This window comes from Branchiostoma floridae, chromosome 17 (assembly GCF_000003815.2).
Source record: "Branchiostoma floridae strain S238N-H82 chromosome 17, Bfl_VNyyK, whole genome shotgun sequence".
In the NCBI taxonomy this organism is placed as follows: domain Eukaryota; kingdom Metazoa; phylum Chordata; class Leptocardii; order Amphioxiformes; family Branchiostomatidae; genus Branchiostoma; species Branchiostoma floridae.
The window spans coordinates 1,720,493-1,738,660 of NC_049995.1; the positions used below are offsets into that span (position 1 = coordinate 1,720,493).

An 18,168-nucleotide genomic window follows, 5' to 3' on the forward strand; every position below is an offset into this window, starting at 1 on the left:
TAACTTTGCCCTTTCTTACTCACACTCACTCGCTCGGAATCTCCACATAACTAGTAGCAAAAAGCTTTCTGTGTTCAACACTGGGGTTGTCTTACCAGCCATGTTTTATCCTGCTTGCACCTTATCATATTGTTTTGCTTGCACTGTAGTTACCTGCGATGTAATGCAGATCTAGTTTTCAGTAGCATGGGAATGTGTGGAAGGGGCGTTTCTGGCAAAATATCTCCCGAACTGTGCGATTGTGATGATTTTTGGTACATGGATTGGTGGTGACTGCCTGATACTCAAATTTAATTTTGTTTCCCTTTGTGTTTGAACTTGACACTGCAGGTTACCTTTTGTGTGTGCATGGCGTGTGCGCTGTATCTTCAGAATGCAGCATCTGATTGTGTTGTTATTGGTACATGGGATGTTGGTGGGGTCCTGATGCTCAGATTTGAATTTGGGTCTCCTTGTGTTTGATCTTGATACCGTAGGTTGAGGCTGTTTGTGTGGTTGGGCATCCCCACATACCAGTATCTGCTTGGTTGTGAATATGGTATGGTAGAGTGAAATAATGAAGTTAATAGTCATTTCTACCAAGTTTCTAGTCAAATGTACCGAGGCAGTAATAGCCTTGTTTACATGAAGATAGGATTTTAAAATGGCAGTAGGAGTCAGGAGTCTGAACTGAGGAGTCAGATACTTTGCCAAACTGATTCCTTTTTAGCAAAATGGACTATTGTTTTGGGTATCGCACAAGTTTTCACAATCAGGATCCTCTGGACCTGAACTTTCCGTACGGATACCCACCCCTAATGTGCACACATGTGCCTCCAGGCTGCGAGGGAGGCTGACAGATTGACCAGACCAACTATGTCTCAGATACAGAAATGCTGGTAAGAACAACACAGGTTAACTATCATGCAATGGTTCATTTCTAGATTAATCAGTACACTTTTTCTTATCCTTTCCTGAAAGCAATCCAGTAATACACATTAACTACACCTTGAACTGCTGTATTTTATTTTTTGTGTCTTCACATGGTGGGAAGTTAGAAATGTAGGTAGAAAAAGTCAGGTTTTCAAGAGTATGCAATTCATTTTCTGTGATAAACTGTACATGTATCACACAATCACAATGTAATGCTAGCATGCATATGGATGTTCATCTGTGTCGGTAAATGACATTATGAAGGACTAAATTCTATCTAGTAAACAACACATCAAATAAACTTAGACTTTCACCAAATTCTGGCCTGACTCCATCACATAATACTAGTAGTGGCCTATCTGCAAACAGGGCCGATGGAGTCGGACCAAAATTTGGGAAAGTTCTAGTCTATTTGAAGCGTTGGTTACATAAAGGTTTGTCTTCTTTTAGACCACAATGTGGTACAATGTTGATGTGCATGTTTCAGAGCAAATGAGATTCTGATCAGTCCTATCCTCAACAGTAGATGTGACAGACAAGATAGACTTCTGTTCCATCCTGACATAAGGCACATAACTACAAGCAGGTCTATTTCCTGTCACATAGCAGGACATTGTACATGTCTAACATTCCATAAAACATGTATATGTGCATCCTTTATAAAACAAATACAAAAACAAGCATCTAGAACCTATGTCCGAACTTTTTTCTTGTCATCGAACAAGTTCCTAACTGTGTAGACTTGCAGCAGTGCAGTAGTGACCATTATCGCCAATTGTAGAACAGACCAGAAGTTGACTCTCTCAAAGTTATGTTCCTGAGTGCTTCTGTCCTTCGACTCAAACACACGCAGCACGTTCTGAATCTGTCTGCTCTTGGAGAGATGCTCTTTCACACGATCCATCGAGTCCTGGAGAAAAACAGGACAAGAACAGTGAGTGAGCCATAAATACATACATACATACATACATACATTCTCACCACCTCACCTACATACATAACCTTTATTTTTACTGGATGGCCCTGTCGGCCAAAGCCACTATTTCCAGAGGTCCAGTGTGGGGGTACTGTAAGTGGTCACGGGAACATAAATTAATTAGACTAATACAAAAAATAAATGAACAAATACTTTACATTTAACTAATTATCCAAAAATCATAATCACAATCTTAGTCCATATCAGTCAACATGCAAAGACTACAGTCAAACCTGCCCGAGCGACCACCTCTTCTCAGCGACTACCTGGCCATTTCGACCGCTTTTTTTCGGTCCCGATTTTTTTTTCCATTGACGTAAGCATTAAGCGACCTTTTCTCAACGACCACCTGGCCAACGCGACCGCGACCGGCCCAAATAAGGGCCCATAACGACCGCATCATTTTCAAAATTGAGGTTTTCATCGATTTTTTATGATAACTAGCGCAATTTTGTGTCGAAATCGGCCATCTTGCATTGTATTTTGACTGCCATTACGAAGTTATGCTTAGAATAATATTTTTGAATTTACAGAATAATTTTGAATTTACAATTTACAGTGTGCGTGTTGTATTTGACATTAGATACTTCGCTTCTTTACGTGCGTGCAATGTGCTCGCTATTTGCCATTAAACACAACGGAAATCATTTACACTTTACATCAGGCATGTTTTGATACTCTTCTCAGCGACCACCTGTCCAAATCGACCGATTTTTCCCGGTCCCCTGGGTGGTCGTCTTGGGCAGGTTTGACTGTATCTCTAAAAGACCTCAGAGATGAAGCACATCTTGTAGCATCAGTGATGTTGTTCCATAAGAGCGGACCTACTACCACCAGTGACCTCCTAACTGTCTCTTCTGACTCTATTCACCACAAGTTTGTATGTTGAGGATTAACTAGTGGTCGTGTTTGCATTGTCTTGACAAAATACAAACAGTTCTCTCATTTGTAATGGCAACATGTTATTCAGAAACTTATAAAGTATCAGTAGCTCATGTGTTTTGTGTATTGTTACCACATCTTTCCATCCAAGAGACAAGTGTACTTCAGCCGAAGGTGTTCTTGGCTGCAGACATATAATAGGATAAGTTTCCCTACCCTATCCTGCATTCTTTGCAGCCTATGAATTTGTACTGTACTGGCTCCATGAAAAATGGAGATATAGTTTTGGATGTGTCTGTGTGTGTGTGTCTGTCTGTGTGTGTGTGTGTTTCCAGATTTTGTAGCCAGCATAACTCAAGAACCTCTTAATGGTTTATCATGATATTTGGCATGTGGGTAGGTCTTGGGAAGACAAAGGTCAAGGTCAATTTGGGACCCCCTAGTATGTGACCTTGGTACTGCAGCAGAAATTCCTTTTTTTTCATCCTTTGACATGGACATGCTATGTCCTTGATTTTTTTGTGGCAGATAGCTTGTGACATAAGGAAGAAGTGGTGCATGCTAGGGCCCCTAGCTGGAACTGCTGGGGCGCTTTTGTCAAAATCGTTCAAGGAGAATAACAGATTTCCATGATATTTAGTATGCAGTAGGGGTCGGTACAGGTACGGTGTAGGTACAGGTATGCAGGGTTGGACAAGTTTTCTAAAATTCACTTGTCCTATTGGGCAAGCACATAAAAAATTTATTGCCCGAACCAACTTTTCACTTGCCCAAAATTCAAATGACGGTCACTTTTATATGATAGTCACTTCCAGCAATGGAATTCTTATTATTGCCTTTATTTTTCAATGTTGACCATTTCTTGATGTCATGACTGCAGAAGGTAACAAGTACAAAATCTCACTCAATGGAAAAATCTTACTTGCCCAATCAGGCAAGTGGGGTAGGTCATGCACTTGCCCGAACAGCACTTTCACTTGCCCGGGACAATAGGGCTAGTGGACTTGTCCAACACTGAGGTACGGTTAAAAATTTGGTGTCCTCAGATCAAATTAAAGAATTGGAAGAACATCAATTATTCCATCTTCCACATCCAGGGCTCGAAATACTTTTTTTTGCATACCTGCACTGGTGCAGGTAACATTGAAAATTATCTACACCAGACAAATTTTACCTGCACCACTCTGAATTTAAGAGGTATGGATCATGCTAAAATCGTTCAGGAACCATTGCTATTTTTTCTTTTATACTTAATAGGTGGTTAGTAACAGCTAATAACAATCCATATACACCTACATTATATGACATTTATGTATAAAACCCAGTACATGGACCAGTGCAGGTTAGGTGCAGGTAGACACCAGAAATACCTGCACAGCTCCAGTTTTACCTGCACTAACCTACATATGCAGGTGGTATTTCGAGCCCTGACATCAGACATTAAAAATTTCAACAGTGGCACAGGCCAAGTGAGTTTGAATTATTTGTCAATCTGACAACCGCTTTCTAAAGTAATTAATCTCTTTCAAAGTCCAAAACTAAATTGGCCCCTGCAGCTCCACAAAAGCTTTTAGGGGCCCAAACATATACCACTTTTTCCTGAGCCCAAGACACTCACTCACTATCCATTGACAAGAACTTTGAAACAAAATCCTCATCACCCTACCATGGCACTAACGAAAAATGTTCTGCTGCAGTACCATAGAAAGATACTAGGATGACTATATAGTAAAAACTTTTGCCCTTCATTATGCCAACACTGATAGCAAATATCATAAAATCTTTAATTTTCATGCATGCTGTCCACAAACACACAAAACTTTGGGAACCATTTCATACTGCTTTGTACAGCAGCTGCTCACATTCCTACCTTCATGTCCTCCAGCTTAATGTCCAGCTCTTCCTCAGGACTCACAAAGTCCATCCAGTCATCATCCTCACCATCTGTGTCTGCATCCAGCAGCACATCAAAAAAGATCATCTTCTCTGACATCCTGCTGAAGGTGTTGTCAAAACAGAACATGTAGTCTCCATCCTCCTTCGCATCGATACTGTCATGTGGAAAAGAACAAACAATGGAACAATCCAATTTGATTAGTATATGATTAGCATCTGTTGAGGCCACAGCAAGTACTTTTTCTGGATGACATGGACTGTCCAAATACTGAGATAGGGCAGAAAAAGATGGCTAAATTTCTAAAATAGACTTCATGCAAATCTCATAAGGTTCGTGTGAATCACATAGTGATTCGTGCGAATTTCATAATATTCGTGCGTTTTTGCATAATGATTCGTGCGAATTTCATAATATTCGTGCGAATTTCATAATATTCGTGCGTTTTTGCATAGTGATTCGTGTGTATCACATAATATTCGTACAAATTTCATAGGGTTCGTGCAAATGCTTACGCACCCCTGATCATCGACCGGAGGTCAGGACAAGGCTAGTACATATTTCCAAATATCACAGCCAACAAAGCATTCATTCCTGTATTTAAGAAGTACACTTTTGAAGTAAAAGTGACACTAGTGTGGCATTACTTATCAAGTTGGAAACTTTAATCATGGCCACTTTTACTAGAACTATCTATTCAGCAAATTTGTACTGCCTATCCTACTGTATGGGTTGAATTAACATCTTTTGACCATACTTTTAAAACAGCGAAGAGTATTGTATCTAAACAAATTCCAGAATCTTCTCCAAGAATCTTCTCTACCCTTTTAAATAAACTTGATTTTGAAGAGAGCCTTCCTGCAACCATTCGACACATGTACATGTCTTCTGACTTCTTAACTATAATGGTTTTGGGTAGGTATGGTATAATGGACAAACCCTAGATGTACCATTTTGATATCTTAATTGGTCTGATCAATTATGACTCCGTTTGTAGCATACATTATACACATACAACTTTACGAGAATGGTATATTTCTATGCAACTCCTCTCAGAACGGCCAAAGAAAAATGCTATGCCTTCTTTGTTGAAGGCTACATCCACCAAGCACAGTTGTTTGAGGAGGGGCAGATATAGTTGCAGTAAGGGCGTCAGAATTTCCGTCAAAGCTAAAGCAGGAGGCACTCCATAGCATTGCCTTATTGGTGGGTAAACGTGCCCAGTTTCTGACATGTAGTCGATGCACATGTAAAGAAGGGCACGTATATCTGTGACATGTTTTCTACTGCATTTGTTGCATGGCTGACAGTTGCATACATACCCAGGAGAAGAACGAGATTAAAAAGAAAGCGGCTTGGGCACTCGTGGAAAGAAAGCTTGTAGCACATGCCAACTATAGGACCCTATTACACTAGTTTAGTGTCCCATCGCTTTATACATAACCTGCTTAACACGCTCATCCTGCCCACCAACAAAGTAATGCTATACATGTACAGTAGCTCTCCCTCCCAAAACAACTGCACTCTGTCGGTGTAATCTTCAGCAAAGAAGGCACTATTAGCATTTTTATTTGGCCATTTCTGTCTTACTATGTTCTATTCTGAATATCTCAGCCCATCCTCCTACGGACGGTCCCCAATGGATAGCTAACTGCCTATTGGGGCCCTGCTATCTCATGGCCTACTACTAGTACCAGCCAGTGGTCGAAATACTTTTTTCCGGTGTTCTGCAATATTGCAGATTGTCAAAATTTTCTTCTGCAATTCAGAAATATTCTCTGCAAACACACAAGCCTCCTCAAACATCCCTTGCATCTAAATCACATTTTGTTTTGCAAAGCATAGAATTACTGTTCTCTCACTTTGTTCTCTCACTATGTTTTTAATTTTAGTCTGCAAAGATGATCCTTTTCTGCAGGGAAGATATCATATCCACCTCGCCATGACACTACGGGCTACTACAGCTTGAATTATACCAATAATTCATAAATGTACTTGTAATTACCACACCTACTTTCACACAATATACTAATAAAGGTACACCAAATAAGCAACTGGATATGATTTTTGGAAACAGATTTTTCAGGTAGCATCCACCTTTTGTCAGTGATACTGAGCAGATCTATTGAAGAACAGGTTTCATACCCTAACTAGAGTTCAACGAACCCATCTCTTCGCCAAATAATCATGCCTTTATTTAAGACTTTAAGGTCTTATTGTTCCTCACAAACACACAAACATTACCAAAACCAGACTGTGACCTGACAGATGACCTGGTAGCATCCCTGGTCAATCAGAATCTCATGCTTGTCAATTTAGACTTTGTCCCCAGTGTAAGGGCGTCCTCCAGCAAACCATCTGTATAACAGCTGTGTCCATAGATATAGGTCAAAATGAGATATATAGAGCACAGTTTATTTCTGTTAATAAGTTTTGCTGCAGTACCTTAGGAAACCGCTAGGGGGCCCACTATCATAATTTATCTTCGTTTTCCTGACCCCTACCCACCTACCAAATATCATCAGGATTTTTTCAAGGCTTCTCGAGTTATGCATTCCACAAACAAAAGGACGCACACACTCGGCCCGTTACCGTCCTAACGGAAAATGCTACGTCTACTATTTTCGAACACAACCTTCCTTTCCGCAGCCGCTACTCAAATACTAAATATCATGAAAATCCATACACAGCTTCTTGAGTTATATGCTGTTGGCATGGATTTATGAACTTTCCTCATTAATTATGCAAATAAGCTACTGATTTGCATAATTAGTACTACATTGTATAAGTCATCACTCATTCTATCTACATACCGAAAATCCTGATGATCTGTTTACACGTTCTCAAGTTATCCTCATCCAAAGTTTGAACGGAAATCGGTGCCTGCAGTTCCCAAAAAGCCGCTAGGGGGTCCAAACTCACAGCACTTACTCTCTGTTTCAAGGGCTATCTACCACTCAAAAATCATGACCACAACATGTCCAGAACACGAAGTGCCAAAATTAAAAGTTTTGCTGCAGTACCTTAGGCAGCCACTAGGGTGCCCATTATCGAACTTGACCTTCGTTTTCCTAACCCCCATCCACCTAACAAATATAATCAGGATCCATTCAAGGGTTCTCGAGTTATCTTGCTTACAGACAAACGCACTTACATACAAATCCCGCTACAGCACCATAGGTAAGAGCCAGGTAAACCATTTTCGCACTTGACCTTCCTCTCCAAAACCGCTACACACCTACCAAGTTTCGTGAAAATCGCCCAGCTAGATTTTGACTTATGCTGCCAAAAACAAACCGCAAAAAACATACCAAGCTCGCTGCAGTACCGTAGGAAAACGCCAGGTAAACCGTTTTCAAACTTGGCATTCCTTTCGACAACTGCTACACACCTACCAAAAATCACAAAGCTCCATTCACAATTTCTCGAGTTATATGCTGTTGACCTACATACAGACCCAAGTCAAGCAATCTCATACTCTTCTTGGCGAAGAGAACTATGAATTGATATGCAAAGGAGTTGAGACTATTTTAAATAGTCCATTTGGAAACAAAAGCAAGACAAGGTGAAGACAACATACAGGAACTAATGTTGTCTTGTAGGGGTGAGAAGAGAATGCCACTAGTTTGCTAACATATTAAAACCATTGAATCCCAATCCTGATTTTTTTCCTTCTGCAAAATTGCAAATTGTTTAATTCTTCTTCTGCAATCATGAAAATCCTTCTGCAAATTGCAGATTGCAGATGGGTATTTCGAACACTGCCAGCGGTTACTATGGTTGTCGCCACAAACCAGCTGTCAGCCAATCAGAGAATAGGCATTTCTTGGGCTTTCTGATTACAAAAGCCACCTCGCAAAGGCCACTGGGAAGCTATCAGCCAATCATGTTACGTCTTACATAGCACCATCCTCCTACACCCGATCCCCAACGGCTGACTGCCCATATAAGGGTAAGCTCATTAATATTTATAGGCAGGGCGGCTAGGAACTGGTCTGAGTGCGTCAGATAGCAGAGGTGACCCCAAGGAGTTTCGACGCGACTGTGCGTAGGAGAATGTCTCAGCCCAAAACAGCCCTAGCGGCGTATATGGGGGTTCTATTTGTTCGATATGGCTACATGAACGCTCCATCCACATCCACACACATCTTGATCTTGATTGAGTACTGGACAACGCCCCTCAGTTGGGGCAAAGCGTCCAGGGGGAGTGCTGCGCCTTAATGTCCCCTGAGGCGTCGGAGAACTGCCTCCTTGAACTTTGGAGCGTCTGTGATCTCCGTGACCTCGTATGGTAGAGAGTTCCAATCTCTCACGGTTTGTGGGAAGAAGGAATGTTTGTAGCAGTCTTTGTGAAAAGGTAGAGCCTTGTAAGAATTTGGGTTTGAGTGTCGCGATTGGCGCGGTACAGGCTTTAGATGAGTTTCGACCGGTAGGGCTACTTTATGGTGTCTTGCTTTCTGTAAAATTGTTAATCTATTTGCTGTCCTTCTGTTGCGTAAAGTATCCCACCCCAAATCAGAGACAAGTTTGGTGACACTATCATAACTATGATACGAATTTGTGACAAATCTGGCCGCTCTTTTTTGAACGGACTCTAACTTAGCAATGTGCTCTTTGTGGTATGGATCCCAGGCAGCGCTGGAATACTCTAAATGTGGTCTAACAAGGGATGTATATGCATTTGTTTTGACTGATTTGGGGCAGTTATAAAGATTGCGTCTCACAAAGCCTAACGTCTTGTTAGCCTTGGAAGCACTGTACTGTATGTGTTGTGACCAAGAGAGCTGGTTGTTGAGTGTGACTCCTAAGTATTTGTGGTTGTTAGTCTCGGCTAGAACATGACTTCCTAGTTTGTAGTCGTAGAGTTTAGGTTTACGTTTGTGGGTATAACGCATAACAAAACATTTGTCCGGGTGTAATTTCATCTGCCATGTGTTTTGCCATGTATCTAATGTATTGATGTCCTCTTGTAAGAGGGTGTGATCTCTGTCACTGTTTATCTCCCTGTAAATGACGCAGTCATCCGCAAAGAGACGGATGTTAGAGTTGAGGTTGTCGGCTAAGTCATTAATGTACACTAAGAACAGTAGTGGTCCGAGCACTGTACCCTGGCGCACTCCAGAGACTACCTCTGCCCACTCTGAGTGCTCTCCCCCAACTACCACTCTTTGTTTACGATTTTTGAGAAAATTAGAGATCCAGTGAAGTACCTTACCCCTAATACCATAATTTTGGAGTTTTAGGAGTAAGCGATCATGAGGTACTTTGTCAAAAGCTTTTGCGAAGTCGGTTATAATCATATCTGTTTGCGACCTGGTATCTAAAGAATGGGCTAAGTCAGTTGTAGTTAAAATAAGTTGGGTTTCACATGAACGCTTTTTCCTAAACCCATGCTGCTTGTCAGATAATATAGAGTATTTGTCAAAATGATCCATCATCTGTGATTGCACTATGTGCTCCATAACCTTACTACAAACACATGTGAGAGAAACAGGACGGTAATTTGCAGGATCAGTCCTGTCCCCCTTTTTAAAGATGGGGGAGATATTGGCATGTAGCCATGGGGAAGGAATGTGACCAGTTTCAAGTGATTTCTGACAAATAATAGTCAGAGCAGGGGCTAACTCAGCAGCTGCTAGTTTGAGGATCCTTGTTGGTAGGCCGTCTGGTCCACTTGCTTTGTGTGGATTCAGATCTTTCAGGAGTTTGGTGACTCCGTTTACATTGATGGAAAAGTTAGGCATAGTGGGGATAGAACTACGGGGGAGGTGGGGCATGTGTTCATCCTCTCGTGTAAAGACAGAGCTGAATTGGTTGTTAAGGATGTTAGCTTTGTTTCTGTTATCTGTTTCTAGCTTACCTTTCTGCTTAAGACTGGGGATCCCAGTTGTATCCTGTTTTAAGTGTTTGATGTGCGACCAAAACTTCTTGGGGGAATCAGAACATATAGAATTTACATATTTACGGTAGTTTTGTCTGGTAGTCTTTTTTGCTCGTTTGCGAATAGTGCGGAATTTAGTCAAGTTCTCGGTTGTTGGGTTTTTACGATAAGAGTTGTAGGCTCGCTGTTTTTTCTTATGTATTTTCCTAACCTTGTTGTTAATCCAAGGTGAAAAATTATTATTGTTTACAGTTTTGGATGGGACATATTTATCCATTACTATCTTGATTTTGTCCACAAATTCATTATAAAGCTCTTCTGTTGTGCAGTTGTCAATGTTCCGTTTAGCTAAATTATTACTGTATTCCTGTAGCTCAGTTCTTATGGCGGTTTCATCAGCTTTTTTCCAAAGTGAAACACGCCTGGGGCTTTGTTTGATTTTCTTAGGTTTAACATTAACAGTAATAACTGGGATGCCATCATGGTCCCCTATACCTGGGATCAGAGAACAAGTTTCAACAAGTGATGAATTATTAGTTAAGAAAAGATCAAGGGCGTTATTGAGACGGGTTGGTTCATCCACAACCTGTTCGAGCCCAAAGTCATGTGTTAACTCTAAAAAATGCTTAGAAAGTGCACTATAGGGAGCGCTTGGGCTCACACATAAGTTGTTCCAGTCTATACCAGGGAAATTGAGATCCCCCCCTAGCCATACTTGGCCACCTTGTGGTTTAATCTTGTTTAATGAGGCTCTCAGTTTATCTACAAAGTCAATGTCTTTTGCATAAGTATGAGATCTGTAACAAGAACCAATTGTAATCGGTTTGGCTCCTTGGATCTCCAAGGTTGCCCATACCGTTTCACACTCAGTATCTAGATCTAATCTATGTGTAACTATCAAGTCGTTCTTGTAGGCAAGGAGAACACCCCCTCCCTTTCTCCCCAGTTCTCTGTCTTTCCTTATGACGGTATAGTCTGGGGGGAAAAGTTCACTACTGCCAACTGAGTCATTTAGATGTGTTTCTGAGCCTAGTATAATATCTGGAGAATGCTGGTCTAAGCATGCTGCTAGATCAGCAGTTTTGTTGCGTATGCCCTGGAAATTTATGACACATGTTTTTAATTTCTGTTTGGGGGGCTTGTGTCTACTTGGCTTGGCTTTAGCCTTAAGAGGCGATGAAGCGGCCAAGGGTGACTTGGCAATTCCCGGGTTTGACAGGTTGTTATGATTCCCATCAGGACAGGAATTGCAAGAAGAGTTGGTTTGTGAATGTATCGAAGACAAACTTTCGAAACTGTTAGACAGCTCGAAGTCACTATTATTAAAGAGTGAACTTGAGAAGTTAGGCATTCCGCATTGACAGCATATCCATTCTAAGCTATTGTGTTCTGCCAGAACATTGTAGTTTGCAGTAGACATGGACATACAATCAACATGATACCAACCATGGCATTCATCACATGCTACAGCTCTTTGATTCCACTTGGCAGCTTTGCCACACAAGAGACAAGGAAATTTGGGTTTGTAGGGGCCTGGATTTGGATGCACGTCCCCTGACTGTGTTAACATAACAAGGAGGGCTATAGATACAGAAATTGACTTGAGTGGGTTTCTAGGTGAGTTGGGTCTGTCTTTCTGGTGTTTGTGGAAACTCAGTAAGTTTAGTATGCCAGGAGTAAACTTAAAGTCAGAGTTTGGGGCCATGAGCAAGTTGGAGTTTGCTGGACCCTCCCTGTTTACATGGACTAACAGTTGGTTTGAGAGGGAGTAGAGGCCCACTATTATTACTAACAAGTTTAATACATTTGACCACATCGTTGTTGCTTGTTCACGAATTACAATACTTGTTCCCAAAATACAATACTGTCTTAGTTTATTTACTACTTGGCGGTGTGGTCAGAAGTTTGCTGGAAGTATGTCGCTAGTGCATGTGCGCACTTGCACCTATCGTGACTGTATAAGTGAAAAGACGGATTTGTAATGTCTTAACAACCTGAAATTTACTAATTCTACAATTCAATTTTATCCCTACCGGTCTACCGCTGCAGTCTTACCTTTGCCGCTCGCGACACATGAAAATTACAGGCTCATATTTTAGCCGTAGCGGGTACGACTGGAGAAAACAAGATGGCTACCGCTAGGGGAGGTGGTCACGCGACCGTGGTCGCCCTCCCCCTTAGGTACTTGCGTGACTTTCGGTACTTGTTGCTTCAAAATTGGGTTCCTGAGAGTGGAATTTTCGCTCAAATTCCGTTCCTGGGTGTTCTTGGGATCCTCCGGTGGTGGTGTAGAGGACTTGCTCCTTGTAGTTTTGCCCGCGGCGAGAGTTTTAGGTGGTAAAGAACCCCCGTATCGCGGAAAGGTGTTCACACACCGCGCATGCGCACTCGACTCCAGAAGTAAAATGCACTAGAAAGAACCCTGCGTACAGACCCTCCCACACATACAAACACTTAGCCGAAAACATAACCTTCTAACAAAGGTATTAAATAAAGGTACACGTTTCTCTATGAACAGTGCACAGGAACATCCCCACTTGAAAGTTTGTTCCTACAACATAGTCGTTCCATCATCATGTCAGGTGTGGGAATGCACTGACCTGTGGATTCCCTCAGACTTGCGCAGTTCTGTCACCAGAGGGACTCCCTTTGGTGACCTCAGCACAAAGGTCACATCCAGATCTCCCCCATCAATCACCTGGATAACAACATAGGGTGGATAAAGCTTGGAAACTTTAGTTATGCAGGGTTCTTTCTAGTGCATTTTACTTCTTAGCGTAACGGGCTACTAAGCTATAATTTGTGACCACCATGCTAAAATGTAGCCTGGGTACCATCCGGATAGTAGATTGCTCCTATTTCTTGGGAACCAGCACATTCAAACCATTTGGTGGTAACGTCAGTTAATGAGCGAATGAATAAATGGGTTCTAAAACACTAGTTGTACAGACCCTCCCACAAGCGAACGGAGGGCTTTTTGGGTACTGGAATGCCTGTTCGAACGAGCGCTTGAACCCATTCCATAATTTGCTCGAGTGTTGGGACCAATCAGCGCCTACGACCAAAATTTGGATGGTTCCAGATGTTAGCGTGGTCAAGGATCCCAGACGGAACAGCAGAGAAGCAATATATACAGTGTATAATGAATGTCAGAGATAGAAGCGACTGTATATATACTGGTAATGAAAACCGGAGCGAACTACTTTCCGTATTGTATCCAGGCTAGCTATTAAAAATTGCGGACCACTATGTTAATTTTACTTGTTGAACAATGTCTAATCAATGTCTGAACAATGAAAAATGATAATAAGTACTTAATATGCAACTCAAAACTGCATACCTGCATACCATCTGATCCAAAATCCGTCAAATTACATGTGATGCTACCAGAGTGACAACTTTTTACTCTACATTTTCAAAATCTCACCGTGGAAGGGCCAAGAGGAGCCCCCTTTCCACACCACCCTCCGGATGTCGCTTTGCTACTGAGACCTCAGAAAAACTGGGTGATGTTGGGAACCTTAAAGCTTCCCCCCCCCCCCCCCCCGAAAATAGTAACGCTAACGTTTTAATACGGCTCAAAGACGGTTCCTCAAAGGCTCATGACTTTCTGCACATGTACACATGTCTTACTTAAAAGTTAAATATGGAATAAGCACCACCATGGGCATGGCACCATGGCGGTATCACTATAAGTTAACGTTATAGTATCAGACACCATGATGTCGGGGCACTAACCTGATACTCCACTTCAAAATTTGTTTCTTTCTTGACTTCCTGATAGAAACATTCTCTCTGTCCCGGCGGCAATGTAAAGGTGTAGTCATAATCCGTCGAAGAGACCACACCAGGCAGTAGAATGAAGAACAGAGGAAGGAAGCGACCCAGACGACATAACCCGTACCAAGGTTCCGCCATGTTGTTCAGGCGACGGAACCAGAAGTCACGTGATTTAACGTCCTCTAGCGGAACTCAGGAGGAATGTCATAGCCTCTACCAGGCTCCGCGGATCGGTGATCTAATTGTACTCTCTAAGCAGAGGTTAGGCTCCGGCTGTTTTTTCAACGTTTTTTTACTCGTTTTTATCGGGCTTTCTATTTTGTCATTTTTCTTGAAGTACGCCAGCCAGTTTGGTTTTGACACAGCAAGATAAAATAAAAAATAGAAAGCCTGATAAAAACGACTAAAACAAACGTTAAAAAAACAGCCGGAGGCCTAACCTCTGCTTGGGGAGTAATCTAACTGTAGAAATTGGACAAATAGAGTCTATAGTACGCTAGGGGAGTTAGCCGGCCAGAAGAGTACGTTTCCTCACCGTGGTGAGGATAATGATTCTACCGATCCACGGAGCCTGGTAGAGGCTACATTGCCTATACTCATGAGTTTCCCGTTTTTCTGTTGCGTAGTCTGAAAACCCTTCTCTGTGGTCAGGAATTCGTAGACTTGTCGTACAAAGGCCTCACCTGAATTGGCCGCTGAAGTCCGATCGTACGACAGAGCTTGGTGGAGGGGCCATAGGTGGACGCCAAGGTCAGGTTTATAACTTCCCACTGCTGTTTGGTGAGGTCAGGAACTACTATTCGAGGTCCACACGTTGTATACGATGAAGTATCAGCTGGTCCGATGCACATACTAGCGCTAATTTGCCATTGGGCTATACCCTGGGCATCGGTGCATCAGTTCGATGGGGCCAGCCCAGTCGCCAATTTGAAAAAAAAATGGTATATAGTGTTTGATAACTCTTGGTGCAGAAAGCTTTTGGAGCTTTATTGGAACCGCCTTTGTTTAAAAAAATATCTCAAGAACTTGTTGACAGATTGTCTTGAGTTTCGGTATGTAGCCTAAGTGAGGACTTACATTATTAAAGGTGTGTTCAAAAACTCTAGGTATGTTATGAAAAGAAAGGGTGCCAGGAGGCCCATTAGCCCTCAAACATCCTTTTTTTTTGCGACTAAAATGACCGAGTAGTGTTTCATGTTTTGTTCAGTTAACAATTTAATTTTTTTTCCAATCATTGTATGTACATTGCTTCTTTCATGTACATGTAATAGGAATATTTCAACATACTAATGTATGAATAATTGATGATGTCATTGGTCAAAGTCCAACGTTGTGCCTTGAATTCTAAAACTACCTTGTAAACATTTCTACGAACCAACTACCAAAAAAAATCAATTTCATTCATTTTCAGTTTGCTTTGGGCTCAGATGATCACATACATTTTCAAAAATCCTATCCATGATTGACTAACAAGTACCCAGCTAACACCCCAAACCCTTTCCCCAGAAGTACCCTCCCCCACCCACAATGTACCCCAACCCTTCACCCTGATGTACCCCCAACCGTCCATCCCTTCCCCCATGGCTGTACGTCTCATACCTACACTCCACCACCTACCTACCTACACCATTGTTGAACTGTTTTGAATATCAATAACCTGTTTTAAGATCTAACATACCTGTGGGTCAATCTACTTTTGTTTTTTAAATAAGCTGTGAGTGAAAGGGCTGTAGTCATAAATCTAAAGTGAGACAAATATAACACAAGAACATGATGAGTGAGAACAGAGCAGGAGTATCTTTGTGAGCATGGTTTATTCATTGATCTGTCAGAAGACACACCAGCCTGCCTCTGTGGGGTCTAATTCATCTGGCGGATGAAGCAGTTGATCTTGTCCTCTCTGTTTCCGAAATCGCCTCCCTCTACAAAGTGGTTGCCCTTCTTGCGCATCCCTCCACGAGGCGAGGATAACTTGAATGGCCAGAGGAAGTTGTTGGCTGCCCTGAAGTTGGGACCAACACTGAAGATCTCGTGGATGAGGTCCTCAATACAGATGATGCCACTCTTGCCTGGGAAAATAAAACACTCCATAGTAAAGAGTCACAGCAAAGTAGATAACTAAGAACACTTGTTTACTACCTTGCATCTTAACTACAAAAATATGTGCAGTACAAAATTCTCTGAGAAAAATGTGAGCCTGTGATATAATTTGCCATCTGTAACCTTAATTTTTTTTCTCTAAAAATGTCTGATTACAGGTCCCTTGGGAAAAGATCAACTTGAAACCTAACATTTGAAAATTGCAAAGATTTGTCGGAAATACATGGATAAGTTACGTAAGGTTCTGTATTGTAAAAGGTAACTACGTGTGGCTTTTCGCCATTCTATAAGCTGAATTACACCTTTTTTAAGCAAACAGTTTCCCACGCAAGAAAGTTTGAAAGTAACTTTATTGCATGGGAAAGCTTTACATTTGGAAATCAGTTGAAAACTGAAGAACAAGGTTTTGTAGTGTGGAATGCAAAAATTGGGTACTTCATTCCATTTTGTGCGATCTTATTTATACTTTTAGCCTGAAAACTCCCTAAAACAGATTAAAAAAATCAAACATGTGGCCACATTTTTCTGATTAAGGTTGTTGTAGTATAAGTTTTCTGACATATTTTGTGAAATTTGTTTTCAACCACGCAAATATTTCCCGCAAACAAAACCCCAACCTGTCCTACATACCTAATTGCTCTTCAATGAGGGCATTGTCTGTCAGAGCAATTCTTCTCTTCTGGATCTTGCCATAGCCCCGCTTGTAGATGAGTTCCCTCACTGTCTTCAGATTTGGGTACCTGTTGCAAAGGTCAAAAGCAGTGGTAAGTTTCCTTTCCAGTACATTGTTGCAACACAATCATCTACGCAAATTAGTTATGAGCTTTTACCCATTTTTTAGAAAAAAATGCTTTCCTTGTATGTTTCTCAATATTTCAGAAGAATGCACATAATGGTGACTTAAAAAGATTCAATCACTTGATCAGGGTGACAGTGACCTTACAGTAAACAATGGGACCTAAACTGCACAATGTGAAGCCTTAAAAAAGTGGCTGAGCTTTCCTGGAGGGGCAAACTTGAACAGCCAAGACTCCACATGGCTGCCTCAAAGTGAACTGCAGCCCTAATGCTGCCATGTGGGCTGATATAGGTCATGTCCTGGTCACAAAGCCATGATAAGATGCACATTTTCACTTCAATCTCCAAACTGAAATAGCTTTTAGAGGGATTTAATCAAAAAGAATACAAAGCAAGTCTGCATCGCTCCCAGTAGACCAGTTCCATTGCATTGTCAAATCCCTTCCATTAAGGCCTCCAACGTAATGTAACAATAAAGAGTCACAATTTTCCTAAATGCAGTGGCTATTTCATTTTTGTGCCTCAGCTCTAGGCTCTCTACATAAGTGGTAACAAATTAAGGGCTGCTCGCTGATGGCCAATTTTTCTGGCTTAGTGACCAAGGTCGGACCAACTCACACAAAATGGTAGATTTGGGTAACTCCAAGTTATTGTTTGAGATCGAAACTGTTGAGAATCCCTATCAATTCTACACACAACTGCACAGCAAACTACATGTACAGGGCTCCAGACTAACTTTTTGGCCTAGGAGCACTGCGCTCCTAACCTCTAAAACTTAGGAGCACCAGCAAAAATCTAGGAGCACCACTATAAAAATTGGTTGTAGAAGCAAAAAATCTAATAATCATTGTTGATAACCTGGAATAGCATATTTCAATACAGTAATATAAAGTGAGGTGAATATAAAAGAAAAAACAATCTTGCTTTAAATATGGTGAAAGGCCT

The 18,168-nt window shown here is 41.5% G+C and overlaps 2 protein-coding genes across 2 annotated transcripts in view; both read right to left on the minus strand.

The window, feature by feature from the left end:
* Positions 1 to 982: 982 nt before the first annotated feature.
* On the minus strand, positions 983 to 14,501 carry LOC118404533 (transmembrane emp24 domain-containing protein 1-like). The gene is made up of 4 exons (XM_035803674.1): positions 14,284 to 14,501; positions 13,146 to 13,243; positions 4,641 to 4,821; positions 983 to 1,822 (listed from the first exon to the last, which is right to left on the minus strand). The coding sequence occupies exons 1-4, from the start codon at positions 14,461 to 14,463 to the stop codon at positions 1,604 to 1,606; spliced, it is 678 nt and encodes a 225-aa protein (XP_035659567.1). The 5' UTR covers positions 14,464 to 14,501; the 3' UTR covers positions 983 to 1,603.
* Positions 14,502 to 16,120: 1,619 nt separating this feature from the next.
* The window catches only part of LOC118404625 (60S ribosomal protein L7-like), an 8,068-nt gene continuing 6,020 nt past the window's right edge, over positions 16,121 to 18,168 (minus strand). Inside the window, exons 5-6 of the mRNA XM_035803855.1 lie at positions 17,056 to 17,165; positions 16,121 to 16,394 (exon numbers count right to left, since the gene is read on the minus strand). Coding sequence (XP_035659748.1) covers positions 16,186 to 16,394; positions 17,056 to 17,165 — 319 coding nt within the window. The 3' untranslated portion in view covers positions 16,121 to 16,185. The remainder of the gene's footprint in view (positions 16,395 to 17,055; positions 17,166 to 18,168) is intronic.